Source organism: Piliocolobus tephrosceles, chromosome 2 (genome assembly GCF_002776525.5).
Source record: "Piliocolobus tephrosceles isolate RC106 chromosome 2, ASM277652v3, whole genome shotgun sequence".
Classification (NCBI taxonomy): domain Eukaryota; kingdom Metazoa; phylum Chordata; class Mammalia; order Primates; family Cercopithecidae; genus Piliocolobus; species Piliocolobus tephrosceles.
In genome coordinates, this window is record NC_045435.1 from 48,945,324 (window position 1) to 48,960,712 (window position 15,389).

The 15,389-nt window shown below is 44.6% G+C and overlaps 1 protein-coding gene across 1 annotated transcript in view; it reads right to left on the reverse strand.

The window, feature by feature from the left end:
* The window catches only part of SYN2 (synapsin II), a 181,047-nt gene that overhangs the window by 38,117 nt on the left and 127,541 nt on the right, over positions 1–15,389 (reverse strand). The window contains exons 2-5 of the mRNA XM_023218414.2: positions 11,311–11,368; positions 9,998–10,089; positions 6,146–6,302; positions 719–808 (exon numbers count right to left, since the gene is read on the reverse strand). Of these exons, the coding sequence (XP_023074182.1) occupies positions 719–808; positions 6,146–6,302; positions 9,998–10,089; positions 11,311–11,368 (397 nt within the window). The remainder of the gene's footprint in view (positions 1–718; positions 809–6,145; positions 6,303–9,997; positions 10,090–11,310; positions 11,369–15,389) is intronic.

The window sequence follows — 15,389 nt, forward strand, 5'->3', positions numbered from 1 at the left end:
TCACCAATTGATCACACCAGCCTGGGGCAGAGGGTGTGGGGACAGGGAAGAAGGGAGTTTGAGCTCCAGGTCGCTGCACAGGAAAAACATTGGCAATAGCCTCCTTACCAACCAACCGTCCCGTCTCTCTGCTCCTTCTGACTTACTAGGATGGCAGAAGGCACAGTATTAATCCAGCCTTATCACAGCTGTGGAAGTGCCAGGGGAATGGGAGAGTCAGGGGATTAATAATAATAGGAGCAATGCCCTACATCTAGTACAGTGCTTCACACTTTCCCAGACGCTATTACTTAATGAATCTCACTTAAATTGTGTATGTACCCTATTAGAGTATCCTGTGCAAGGATAATTATGCCCACTTGACCGTCTTATTGGAAACTGCACACAGTGAGGAAATGTAGCTTGTTCAACGACAAGTGGCACAGTCAGGGCTGGGACTCAAAAGCAGTAAGATCTGATTGTTGGTCCAGAAGTTTGTTATTCTCTCAGCTTGATTAAACTGCCCTTACTCCTGTTCTTCCCTATTCTATCTCCAGAATTTGACAAGAGGCTGTCAGCTAAAATCTAGCTATTCCAGCCACACAAGTTCTGTAGTTCAACCCCAGTGGAGTCTTTGGGGTTGAGACGCTGAGGCCCTTGTCAGAGACCCACAGTCACCAGGTGGCTAAGTGCAAAATGAAAACAGCAGAAAGACTAATGTCCCCACTGAGCCACTTACCATCTCTTTGTGGTTGGGGTAGTATGTCTGCTCAATGAGAGGGAACTTTTCTCCTCCCAGTGTCTTGTAGATGGCGACCAGCTGGGCAAACTGCAAAGGAAAGCAAATGTTACACTTATCTTAGATAACTTCTGAAACAGGCAAAACATCGACTCATCAAATATTTATTGAGCATTTGCTCTGTGGAGGACTTTATGCTGAGCATTGTGAGGATATAAAAGAAGTGTACAATTCCTATTCCCAAGGATATGATATGCATTAGTTGGGGAAGGGAAAGTGAGTGAGCTAAAATTCAATTACCTTTCTCAATTGTAATGGTGTTTCAAATCAAATTGATGAACTAGGTATTTTATCATCTTCATTTTACATATGGGACCCAGAGAGGTTACAAAACTTTCCTAAAGTCACAGAACTGCAAGGTGAAGTTGGGAGTAAAACTTGGGTCTCTAACTTTCTACATCTGCATCTCCGAGTGATGGCAAGGCATGAAGCTGGATAGGTAACATGGGCCAACTCTTGGAAGTTCAAATGTCAGGCAAAAGAATGATGGATTTTTCCAGTAAGCAGTATGAAGCCACCAAGAGTTTCAGCAGGAGGCGTCATAAAACGAAGTTCTTCAGGAAGATAGAATGGTCATGGTATGTGGGATAGACAGGCCCCGTCTTTCTGGGACTTACTACCCAACCAGGGACTGAACTTACTGAACCCTTTGCCTACGTATGAGAAACTGGAATAGCTCCATGGGGAAGGGACAAAGTACACATATTTACAGTGTCAGGGTTGAAAGGTTTTCTTATTGCACAGCTGGGCTTCCCCACCCTGCTCCATTTTATAAATGAAGAAGCTGAGGCCCAGAGAGGTCACTTGCCCAAGGTCGCACAGTAGTTAAGCCAGGTTCATAGCAAGGCCCCTTCATTTCCAATCCATAACTCTCCTTATTCCTGCAAGTAGCTGCCTTTCAGGCTCTGCAGAAACTATGCCCTTTCCACAGGAAACACAGGACTTTCCTGCTCAATCCAGTCACATACACACCTATACTCCCATCCCCAGTGCATCAGCAGCAGAGGAAACACATCTCTCTAGGGCTATTGGATTAGTTCACACTCAGTCACTGGTATCTGGAATGGCTAGAAGGGAAAGCTGTTAGATGAAATCTGCTTATCAGAGAAAGGAAGACTAGAACATTTTTCAAAAGCTCAGGTCCTGTTCTCTGCAAGTGATGCTGGCACATAAGCCAGGGAGGGAAGAGGTGGTTGGGGCAGTAAAAACTTGGAACTGGGTTGTTAGAAAACTGAAATCTTCTGAGGCTTGTTCTGTTAACTTCCTAGGTGTCCTTGGGCAAACGAGTTTTCCTCTCTGGATTTCATTTTCTTCATATATAAAATGAGAGGGTTAAATTTGATCAGTTCCTCAAACTTTGTACAATAAATAATATCTCTTTATTATATTTCCCCCAAACTCTGCTATCAAACTACAGTTTAAGTGATCATCTGTTGTGGTCCTTTTGTGGGTATAGATATAATTTTTGAAATGTTGGAAAACACTGGAATTCCTGGGTCCCTCCCTTTACTGACAAACAATTGGTGACTCTAGAGCTCTAGAGCCTCCTCCAGGACTGAAAGGATGATTCATGGACCCTCAAGCCCCTAAGCTATCACTGTCAAAAGGGACTTTATAGAGTCTCTAGACCAGCCCTCTCATTTGACAAATTGAGATTGAGGCTGGAGAGCAAAGGAAAGTGCAGGCTCCTGGATCACATCCTGGAGTCAGGGCTGTACTGCAAGAGCACTCAGGTCTCTTTTCCTTGCTGGGTGCATTCACCATTGTACCCTGCTGTCCTCGCTGTCTTTGGTCCTTCAATTTGCTTTAACTGTCAAGAACCAACCCTCAGACCTTTCCTGCCTCCTCTGATTCTCCCCACCTGCTCATCTGACCTTTATGTCCTACCTGCCCATCTGGGCCTGGACTCCTGCTCTGCCTCTGGACACCTGCCTGGGCTCCCAAGGCTCTCCAACATCCCTGGGGAGCTAATGCCAGCTCTGCCAAATGACCTCTGTCCTGCTGCAGCCCACGCTCTGGCTTGGGACCAAGGCATGTGGGGCCCTACCTTTCCAGCATGTGGGGGAGTTACACAGACACCACACGGATGCCAGGACAGCCTGTGGCAGACTCCCAGAGCCCTGCAACAGCCAACACAATAATGACAGCCAGTTCCCAGGCTCTCGCTGGGTCTCAGGGAGCTCACCCCACCCTCCTCTCCAGCAGTCCCTGTCTGCTCAAGGTAGTGAGCTTGGCATCTAACCCATACCTCCCTGGAAACTTAGATTAAATCACAGCCATACAGTCACCAATTAAACAAATGTAACATCTGATAAGGGCTGTTTACACATAGACAAAAGAATGAATTTGGGAGCTGGGGGTGCTGTTGGCAATTAATAGGAAGATATGTCCATTATAACCACTCATTGAATGAATCAAGAAAGATTTCTTGGAAAAAAATGGGATTCCAGATCCATTTGAGTAATGTGTCCCCATGCCTATCACTCCTGGAAATTAAATGATTTAACTCTGGTACACTTGTCTCCAAAAACCCAGAAAAACTGACAGAATTTCAGATAGATTGGCAGCAATAAAGGGTGGTACCATTCTTGATTTGTCTGGAATGCTGCTTTCACTGACCGGTCCACTTCTGCTCCCCAAATCCCAGTGGCCTGCCCTGACCAACTTCAGAGACAGCAATGTGCTCAGAGACAGAGTCGTGCAAGGTAGAGCCTTTTCCAACCCAACCAAAGTATCTCCTCACACCAACAGCAGTCACAGTAAAGATATTGAGAAACACAACTCAAAGTCATCAGCTGAGAGGGACCCTCCCCTCACAGTCACCAAATTTGTCCACTCCCATGAACAAGCAGAGAACAATATGTAAAATGTCATTAATGTGGCAGCTGCTTAGTGAAACTGAAGGGAGAACTTGGGGTCTGGCCAGGGTGCCCTGCTGTTCTCATGCAGTGCCCAAGGCAATGTGTTCAGATTGTGAATGGGTGAGAGTGTGACCCCTCACCAGATCCCAGATCCCGGAAGGAGCAAAGCTCTAGCCACAGGCTCTCCCCATTCTTCCTGCCCTGGCCTCTGGCACAGTTTAGGAAAAGAAAACAGGGAACAAATTATTTTTTTTTTCTTTTTTATTTTTCAGACTGAGTCTTGCTCTGTCGCTCAGGCTGGAGTGCAGTGGCGCGATCTTGGCTCATTGCAAGCTCCGCCTCTGGGGTTCATGCCATTCTCCTGCTTCAGCCTCCTGAGTAGCTGGGACTACAGGTGCCTACCACCACACCCGGCTAATTTTTTTTGTATTTTTAGTGGAGACGGAGTCTGGATGGTCTCAATCTCCTGACCTCGTGATCCACCTGCCTTGGCCTCCCAAAGTGCTGGGATTACAGGCATGAGTCACCACGTCCAGCCACAAATTTCTTTAAGAGAACCCATATACTAGGAGCCCGTAACAACCAGGCCGTCAAAGTGGTGGCACCTGCTACTACTATTCCCAGTTTGTAGATGAAGAAACTGGGGCACAGGTTCAGTCAGAGGGTTGATAAGTAGTAAAATCACCCAGAAAAAGCTGCTAATAGCAGGATCATCCTGTGTGGCTACGGGAGTCAAATTCTGACAAGTGCCGGGGGTGCATGTGGGTTAGGACATGTGTGCAGGAGGAAAGACATGTGACTGAGGAGAAAAGAGAGGTCCACAAAAAAGACACTTGGTGAAGGTCTCACATATGCTCTTCTGTGATTAGCAACATACTAAAATCACACACTCTGTTAGGGTGTTTCTGAAGAATCTAGGATTCCAGATGTCTCAGGCCACGCAGAGGGAAAGGTTGAACAAGTGGAGCTTGGGAACCCAACCCCCTCCTTAACCATGGCAGCTCCCAGCCCTCCTGACTCCTTGTCCATTGATCTTTCTCTTACACTCCAAGCTCTCCCTGGCTTCCAAAGGAGAAAGCAAGCTGTTAGTTCCAGGGTGAAAAAAAAGATCAAGAGCAGAGGTTAACACACACACACACACACACACACACACACACACACACCCTTCAGCTCTCTGAGTGGTGTAAAGGCGTGGAGTTCAGAAACTTCACAATTAGCCATAAGTGTGTGACAGCTGAAATTCCACTTTTACAAAACAAGAAAGGCATACTGCATCTTGAGGTCCAGAAGTCCCTCCTAGGGGCCTGGAAGATGCAGGGCCTGGATCCTACCCTTTTACCTGGGGGAAGGGGGTCTCACTTGCCACCCGTGGCTTGCTACCGAAGTTATAAACGGATTCCAATGAGTTGATGCTGAGGAGGCCTGCATACTGCAAGCCAATGAGGATGTGATTAGGGGCAGGTGTTACCTTCTGAGAGGGTCAGCCTGGAGTAGCAGAGCCAGCAGAGGCGCTGGGTCCCCTCAGTGGTTGGAGGGGAAGCCAGAGTGCCCCCAAAGCCATCATAAGTCACTCTCTCTCCTAGCCCCACTTTTTATATCTGCCTAAAAGTTTCCACTGCCTTCCTAGATTTCCAAGTTGGCCAAGAAAGAGAAAACCAGATCAGTTTCTTCCTTATATAGGAGCCTCAATCAATGGGAGAGTCAGTGGGATGTAGAGAAATCCTGGCACTATAACTTTGGCAAGTTACTTAATCCTTTTTGGGTCTTGTTTCTCTGTAAAAAGTGATAATAATGATAATAATATCTTCCTTGTAAGGTGAGGATTAAATGAAATTAACGTAGAAAAATCTCAGAAACTGGCATCCTATAGTAAGTAGTTTTCTACACCTTACTTTCCTTCTTTAATTTTCATATCTCTATCATGAAAGGTTAAGGTCAGAGTTAGGGTTAGGCTTTGATGATCTCCAAGGACACTTCTAGTTCATAAGTATTTGATTCACATGCATGTGGATAAATTTCATTTTCAGGTTGCTTAACCACTTGGTAGGACTCTGTCACTACCTCTGAGTTGGACTATTCCCTTGGTTGTCACTGGGCTCAGGCCATTCTAAAAGTTTGATCATTCTAGGAGGCAAGAAACAGACATTTTTATCATTGCAACCTATGGCCAAGGGCAGAGCCTACAGACCTATAAGGGCTTCTTCATGGTATCTTTGTACGACTTTGTTGTGAGGCCAAAGGTCCGCTCTGCAGCAAAGGTGCCCAGCCTGTGACAGGTGATGCTATGCTATTGTGATGACCTGCCCTCCCCCATGTCCCAGGGGAAGCTCCTCTCACATCCTCTTAGCTGGGGCCTACTGCATCTTAAGGACCCTCCTAGGGGCCTGGGAGATGTAGGGACCCTCCTGGGGCTGGGGCCTACTGCATTTTGAGTCCCTCCTAGGGACCTGGGAGATGTAGGGCCTGGATCCTACCCTTTTACTTGGGGGAAGGGGGCCTCACTCACCACCCATGGCTTGTCACAGAAGTTGTATATGGATTCCAGTGAGTTGATGCTGGGGAGGCCTGCGTACTGCATGCCAATGATCAGGTGGCGGAAGTCCTCATTCTCCGCCATGCCAAATGCATGCTGCCGGATGAGCACGAAGTCTGGCCGGAAGGACCTGGCAAGAAGGTAGAGGCAGGTTTGCCATTAACCAGCACTTCAGGCCATATATCCTTTTGGTTCCCATTTCCAAAACCCAAGATAGAGAAGAGGGCTTAGGAACCACCTAGTCCAAGCCCCTCATTTTACTGTTGTTATTTTAGAGACAGGTCTTACTCTGTCACCCAGGCTGGAGTGCCGTGGCACAACCATAGCTCACTATAACCTCAAACTCCTGGGTTCAAGTGATCCTCCTGCCTTAGCCTGCTAAGTAACTAGTACTACAGGCACAAACCACCATGCCCAGCTAATTCTTTGTTTTTTGGAGAAAGAGGGTCTTACTAGGTTGCCCAGGCTGTTCTCGAACTCCTGGGCTCAAGTGATCCTCCTGGCTCAGCCTCTCAAGTAGCTAGGACTATAGGCACGTGCCACGACCCCTGGCTAATTTTTTCATTTTTTGGAGAGATGAGTTCTCACTATGTTGCTCAGGCTGGTCTCAAACTCCTGGGCTCAAGTCATTCTTCTACCTCAGTCACCCAAAGCGCTGGGAGTGCACACATGAGCAATGGTTGTAATTTTATTATTATTATTCCTTTCTGGACTGGGAAATGGGATACTACGGTACTTTCCTTTTTTGTTTGTTTGTTTGTTTGTTTGTTTGTTTTTGAGACAAGGTCTTGCTCTGTCACCCAGGCTAGAGTGCAGTGGCGTGATCTCAGCTCATTGCAACCTCCGCCTCCTGGGTGCAAGCAATTCTTGTGCCTCAGCCTCCCAAGTAGCTGGAATTACAGGCACACACCAATACATTCAGACAATTTTTTATAGTTTTAGTAGAGATGGGGTTTTGCTATGTTTGCCACGTTGGACAAGCTGGTCTTGAACTCCTGGCTTCAAGTGATCTGCCCACCTTGGCCTCCCAAAGTGCTGGGATTACAGGTGCAAGCCACCACGCCTGGCCAATATTATGGTACTTTCCAAAGGAGATTTGAGGAACAGAATTCTGACATTCCCTCTCTCCTCTGGGCTAAGCATTGCCTTTTTCTAAGGAACAAATACCCTTAGGAGCGAAGAAACACTTTTAGACTCTCATACCTTAAGTGAAAAAGATTTTTCCTTGACTTCATGAGGCAGTTAAGAGCCTGAAGCTCCTTGTGGCTTTCGAGTTGGAGCTCAAAGCAGGTCCTGGAAAACTGAAGAGAACGGTACTTGGCTGCCTTCACCACACTGCCACAGAGGTCCCTGATCTCAGTGTTCTTTTCTAACTCCTTAAAGCTGCTCCTTAAAATAGGCAATGCCCTCATCAGGCCCCCAGGAGAGCAAGGGGCCAGGCTGGCTGAGGACAGATGCCAGAGTTCCCAATGTTATTCTTCCAAAGCGGACGCTAGGGAGGGGTACAAATATTTTTCGCAGAACTGAGGTTGAGCAACGGCTACAGGAAGCCCTGAGAGTACAGAATGTTCCCATGCATGGGAAAGCTCCTGCATTTCCCCTCTAGCCAGCAAAGCTTCTAGCCACGGCTATTCCAGAGGACCAAGGCCCCTGTTTTCACGCCTGAGCTTCAGAGAAACCCCACCTTCCCAGAGAGTCAGTTCTGTGGCAGCATCTATTCCCAAGGCGCTAAGCCTCAGTAGATTCAGATGATATACAATGACCTACTTGGTTCTCTGCCCAGGCAGCCATTGCCCACCACCTCCAGCCCAAGCCCCACCCAGGCTCAGAGATTAATCTTTTAAAGTGAGGGTGGAAGGAGCCTTCCTTGGCCACTCAGAGGACTTAAGCTTTCACACCGTTGGTGGGAAATGTAAATTAGTACAACTTCTACAGAAAACGATATAGAGATTTCTCAAAGAACTAAAAGTAGAACTACCAGATGACCCAGCAATACCACTACTGGGTATTTACCCAAAGGAAAAGAAATCGTCATATTAAAAGACACTCACACTCATATGTTTACTGTAGCACTATTCACAATAGCAAAGTCATGGAACCAACCTAAAGTGTCCATCAGTGGATGACTGGATGAAGAAAATATATATAGTACACACCATGGAATACAATGTAGCCATTAAAAAAATAAAATCATGTATTTTGCAGCAACAAAGGTGGAGCTGGAGGCCATTATTCTAAGTGAAATAACTCAGAAACAGAAAATCAAATACTGCATTTCTCACTTATAAGTGGGAGCCAAATAATGGGTACACACAGACATACAGATGGAAAAAACAGACACTGGGGACTCCAAAAGAGGGGAGGATGAAAGGAGGATGAGGGCTGAAAATTATCTATTGGATATGATGTTATTTGGGTGATGGAACACTAGAACCCCAAACTTCACCATTACATAATATACCCGTGTATATTATGTACATAAATCTGTACAAGAATCCCCTCAATCTATTAAACAAACAAACAAACAAACAGACAGACAGAAACATGGCATCTGTTAGAGCTGCTCTGACCTTCTTGTGTCCCAGTTCTGGGAAGTTGGCACCAGCTGTATGCCTGAAATACAACTCCAATCCTGCACCCCAGTTACAGGAATTGAGCTGTACACTGTGGTCAGCCCCTGAGTTCCTACCCTGGTACCCAGAAGGGCCTGCCTTTATTCTTGCCCTGCTACTGGGCCTTTCTGTCACCACCTGCTTATGTTCAAGCATCCCCATTACCCTCTCTACCTACAACTGGAGGAGCCCATCCATTTTCTTTTGTAGGAGCTACCTGAGCTCACTCCCCACCCAGATGGACATCTCTTTTTCTGTCTTCTTCCTTGATCTTCAGAATGGATAAGCTCATATTTCCCTTTTTTAGGTCCCAGACACCTCCAGTCTGGCCTTTCCTGTCACCAACCCAGTTCCTGTTGGACACTGGAAGCCTGTCAGGTTACTGTAGATTGAGGTAGGGAAGAGAGTGAGGTGAAATCTCTTCTTGGAACAAGACTGATGTCTGAAAACCTGAAGCCATACTGAGCTCCTGGGAAGAATAACACTTGTTGAAACCATTTCCCACTGCCCCCTCTCCCCGCTTGACCACCTTCCAACCTGGAATTCTCATTACCTCCCTCACAAAATTCTGTGAGTATGACAACATCACATCTATAAGGCATCCAGCATACCACCTGGCATGTAAGTGCTCAATAATTGCTTATTTTCTTCTACCCACCATGTCTCTTCCAGCCCTAGGTTTTTCTATCAGACTTACGAGTTCCCAGGAATGAGGAATATAGAAAGAATACAGGATGGAGAGTCAAGGGATCTCACATAGAAGACACGGCTCTGCCATAACTCACTAGGGGAACCTAAGCAAATCAATGTAAAATGGAAGGCTGAACTACATCAGACATTTTCAGGTTTGTTTGTTTGTTTTAAAGCAATGGAACCCTGTTTTCCAACGGAAATGTATGCAGGATAAAAGCACAGAGCTGCACTGGCTGAAGGGGTAGGGGGAAATAATCCTATAAGGAATCCAGTTGTCTCTAAGTGAGCTCTGAGTCTGTGAAGCTTAAGTTGCTTTCTCTACCACTGGACTAAGCTCAGCAAGAAGCTGGTTTTCTCTGCCTTTTCTATTACTTTTGCAGAACACACATCATTAAGTTCTGTATACCATACATAGCACTGCTATCTCACTCCAACACCTGACTTAGAAACCACCTCTTTGAGCCAGAGGTAGTAACTCTGGAGACAGTCACAATGACCCTGAGTTCAGAAAGACCCTTACCGGACAACCTTTGTGCCATTCCGGAGAACCTGCATATCCACAGCATAAGTGCCATCTGCATGGGCCACCAGGTTGAGCTCTGAAAATTCTGCCTGGAAAATAATAACAGGGGAATAAGTTCACAATCCTGACTTTGGCAAGTCCTCTACATAGCAGCAGCAACATCCCCACCACCGAATATTTATATACAGTTTTCAAAACATGTTCACATACTGAGTTAGTCTAATTCTCACAGCAACACTGTGATGAAGGTGGGACAGAGATAATTATCCCCATTTACCAAAGGAGGAAATTGAGCCTCAGAGCAGTTAAGTAACTTTTTAGGACAAACAAAACTTATTATTGGCAGAGAAAGGAGCAAAAGTCCAGTCCTCTAACTCCCAGCCCAGCATCCTTTGTGCTGGCTCTTTACAGAGCGAAAATGTGGACTGAGACAAATGTCCTTTTAGCAGTTTCAATATAAAAGCACTAGGTTTAAATTTAGCCAACTAGGTTTTAGTTCTGCTTCCCCCTACACAGCTGTATAAAACATTAAGCAAGTTACTTGTCCTCTCTGGGTTTCAGTTTTCCCGATCTATAAAATGGGAATAATTTTTATCAATCTTGCCTATCTAACAAGTTGTTTGAAGACAGTCAGTAAATCATAACACACTGTATAATGAATGATGAGTAACTTCTTTTATCACATAGGAAATACATGCACTGTTGAAACTGAACATCCTCCTCTTCCCCAAATGGACCCAATCACTATTTACTATGAAGCAAAGGATGAAGGAAGGAAAAAAAAAAAAAAAAAAAAAAAAAAGAAGAAAGAAAGAAAGAAAAAAGGGCTTTCAGTGCTTCACTGTATCAAGGAAGTGTTCTTTTCTATGTTTCCTCTAAAGTATAGCCTCAGGCCCAGAGGAACCACCACTGGGGGCAGCATACCTGAATGGCAGACATGTGCCTACCAAGAAGTATCTTGCCACCAACAATACGGAGGTAAAGTGCAATGTCCTGGGAAGACATTCCTCTAAGGTTTTCCTCACTCTGGGAAACTTACACTGCAAGAGGGTCCTAAGAACCAAACTGTTTGCTCATCTACAGTCACCAGAGCCATAAAAAGGAATCAGAGAAATGAAAAGATGCAGACCCCAGGACCATCCTCACAGAGAGAAAGGTCCTGGGGAAAGGACAGGAGAGAGAGGAAATGCAGAGTCCAGAACCCAATGATGGACACAGTATTCCACTCAGCAGAATGACATGGTTCACTCTGGCATGCCAAGAAGAAACCGTGATGATGCAGATGCAGCTCTGGGCTTCAGGCTGATTACCTGTTCCACCTTGATATCATAATCTCCAAGGACTTTTTTGCCCCGAAAGCACTTGGCCCTGGAGAAAGGAATAAACCCACACAAATTAGTTTTGTGCAAGTATTTAAAGTCAGACATTTACTATTACAAAGAAGAGGACCACAGCAGACAGATCTCCAGAATGAGGGTCAAGAGACCTGGGTTCTGAACCTCATTCTGCTATGAGATCACCACAAGACAAACCATTTCCTCTCTTTTAGCCTCAATTTACCCATCTATAAAATAATCCAAAACATCCTTTCATTATTGGGTTTTGTCATAACATCTCTGGCCTTTTGGCTATAAAACGCATCTAGAAATAAGGATTTCCCCAATTTTATTCTTAGTAAAGGCTAGGTCAGCTTTATACATCTCTATATAATTTTCTTTTTTCCTTGATCTTTTATTTTACTATGGTTTTCTATTTGGTATCCACCCTTGGATTTCTAGTTTTTAAAGAAACTGTTATCACTTTACTTCTTCATACCCACGCAAAGAGGACCCGAGGCAATTATTAATTTAAAAATATAGGCCGGGCGCGGTGGCTCAAGCCTGTAATCCCAGCACTTTGGGAGGCTGAGACGGGCGGATCACGAGGTCAGGAGATCGAGACCATCCTGGCGAACACGCTGAAACCCCGTCTCTACTAAAAAAATACAAAAAACTAGCCGGGCGAGGTGGCAAGTGCCTGTAGTCCCAGCTACTTGGGAGGCTGAGGCAGGAGAATGGCGTAAACCCAGGAGGCGGAGCTTGCAGTGAGCTGAGATCCGGCCACTGCACTCCAGCCTGGGCAACAGAGCGAGACTCCGTCTCAAAAAAAAATAAAATAAAAATAAAAAATAAAAAATATAACCAACAAAATAAGGATTAAGGAACAATCAATGAATGCGAGGAAATTAATTAGATCAAAATGGAAAGCAGCGGGAAAAGACTGAGGAAAGCCACTGCATTTGAACACAAAACTTAGCCCATATTTCTGAGCAGTCAAGAAAATGGGTCAAGGTGAGTTACACAGTACACAGTATCTTCCCAGTTTGTCACAGATCTAGAGGACCCTCACATTAATGCATTAATTAATCCCCTGTAATAAGTAATTAATCCCTTATAAGCAGATATTTTTATACTTACATTAATTCCTACTTTGCTTCTAACCTGCCCCCCCTACATTAGATTTCCTTATCTGTCCATTTCAGCTGGTTCTCCATTTGTCAAAATGGCCTTTCCTTTTGACAAAGGTTGAGTAGGTAGGTTGAGCTTGCTTTTCCAGTGTTTGAAATTTCCAACTGTAATATTTCACTGGAGATTTTTTGGGAGTCTCTCCCCAAAATAAAGGAATAAACCAATATTTATTGGGCATCATGTTCTAGGCATTACACGCGAGTTGTTTTTAAGAACATCTCATTTAGTCCTAACAACGTGTAAGATATGGAGAAAGATCTTCATTTCAGAAACAAGGAAACCTAGATTCAGAATTGAAAATGGTGTATTCAAGGCCCTATAGCAAGTTATTGGCAGAGCCAGTGTTCACAGCCAAGTCTGTGGCACTCTGAGCCCACTGCCCTACACATTGCAGGCACTGTCTCCCTCTATTGATCTAGTCTCTCCTTTTCTGCTCACACCACCACAAAAACGGACTTGCCCTGTGTGTGCTGCATTGCATTTGTTCCCATTTTCCTTCTTCCACTCACAAGGGACTTAATGATGTGAGCACTAGTCCCACTACAAATACTTCCTACCCTGGTTCCTGTCAACTACCCGGGACGAGGCCAGGCTGTTTCCTTTTCTTTATGGGTTCTGGAACACCCCGTTCTAGGAAGTTGTCATTTGTCCTATCCAAGTCCCTGGCCACCCTCAAATTGCTCCTCTGAGGCACTCAGCCATCCTGGAGCTGGACCACTTAAGTCCATCCCCCACCTCTGCCCCAATTTCTTATTAAGCTTCACACCAGCTTGTTTCCAGGACCCTGATCAACATTCACAGCTCAGCGAGCCCCTCAGGCAGGGGCCCTGTAGTATATTCCTGTAGTATATATATTTCTTTGGCTACTATTGCATTTTATTTACAGGTTTAACTAATAGAGTCTAGTATGGCACTATCACTTCTCTACAGACCTTAGACTCTGCAGGTTTGTGTCCATGACTATAAAAAGGAGGAACTGGAGTGAATGACCCATGAGATCCCTTTCTTTCATTGGTGAGGTATGTCTACCTTGTTATCAGCAATGCTTTTCTGATGCTTCCTCCTATTTTCCTGTCTCAAAATAGCTCTCCTTCTGTGAGTTAAATCTTAGAGACATTAACAATAACCTCTCATTTGGTACGATGCTGTGCATTTGCAAAGCATGTTCCTTGCCCTAGTTGTTCCTCACAACTCTGTGAAGGAGCCAGGAGAGATAGTGTGGTCCATTTGGCTGATGGGGAAACTGAAGCCCAGGACAATTAAATAACATGCCCAAATCAGAAAAGTTCATGGAAGTTAAGGCTAGAACTAAGAGTTTACATCTAGGTGCTTAAATGCTGCCAAGTTTCTTAATTCACTCATTTATTTTGTGGGTTTTGAACACTGATATTGAAGTATATTTATAGATTCTGGCTGGGTTTTTCTGCCACTTCCTGCACCTGCCCATTGACCAAGTTGGCTAATGAACTGTTTTCATGCCTTCCCTCCTCCCCCACCTCTCTAGCTATCCTAATGCCTTTTCCTTAAGGTAATCTGTCCTGTTGGAAATCTTAGTGTGTGTTTCCTGGCCCAGGGTCACTGACCTCTCTTGGCTGAGCCACAACCTTATAGAAAAGGAGCCAAGATGGCTGGCAGATGAGGTACAGAGCCCTCTTCTGGAGAATGAGCACATTCTTGCAGCTCCAGGCTCTTGGACATTTTGATTCTAGGTATTTTCATGAAAAATTGTGTAATTTGCTAGCAAATGATAGAAGTATTTCCTGATACTAAGAGAACACTAGTACAGGGCAGTGTGCTAGAATCCAGAGGATGGGCTCTGGAATCACAATCTAGGGTGTGAATTCTAGCTGTACCCTTTCCTGGTTGTGTGACCTTAGGGAGGCTTAAATTTTTTAAAAAAATAGTATATCATGTGGTTAAACTAATCAATCTATCTATAAAATTATATAAGAGGATAAAACAAAAAGTAAAATGTCCTTTTTTCCCATTCCTCTCTTATCACATATACTTCCAATTATCAATTATAAGCATATACTTCCAGTGGAGGGGGAAAAATGTGTGGATATACCTGCACACATATATGCTTCAAACATATACATATGGCATGCTACATAAATTTTAAAAAATTTTTTGTTTTTTGCACTTAAAAATATATCTTAGTGATATGCTTTCAGCACATATTGATGGGCCTCTTCTTTTTTAATAGTTGCATGAAATTCCATTTGAAGGACATACAGTATTTATTGGTAAGCATTTATTGGTATTGGCATTATATATTGGTGAGCACATTAGATTTCTAGTTTCTTGTTTTTGCTATTACAAACAGTGCTACAAAGTCTTACATTTAAAAATATAGCCATAGGATATATATTTTATGACGGAAACAATGGTGCAAGGAACAAACACAGTTATGGTTTTTGCTGATACTCCCAAACTGTCCCCCACCCAAGAAAAAAATGATACCACTCTTACCAGCATTTGAAACCTGCTTCCCTTAGTTTTCCCACATAGTCCCCTGCATACGATAGGAACAGATAAGATGCCCAGTATGGACTTTTTTTTTTTTGAGACAGGATCTTGCTCTGTTGCGCAGGCTGGAGTGCAGTGGTGCAATCATGGCTCACTGTAGCCTCGAATGCCTGAGCTCCAGTGATCCTCCTGCCTCAGCCTCCCGAGTAGCTGGAACTACAGGCACATGCCACCATGCCAGGCTAATTTTTAAATTTTGTTTTGTACAGACACGGTCTCACTATGTTGCCCAGGCTGTTCTTGAACCCCTGGGCTCAAGCAATCCTACCTTGGAATCTGAAAGTGCCGGGATATAGAAGTGAGCCACCATGCCCCGCCAATATGAACTTTCTGATTGGCAGTCTTGTCACATA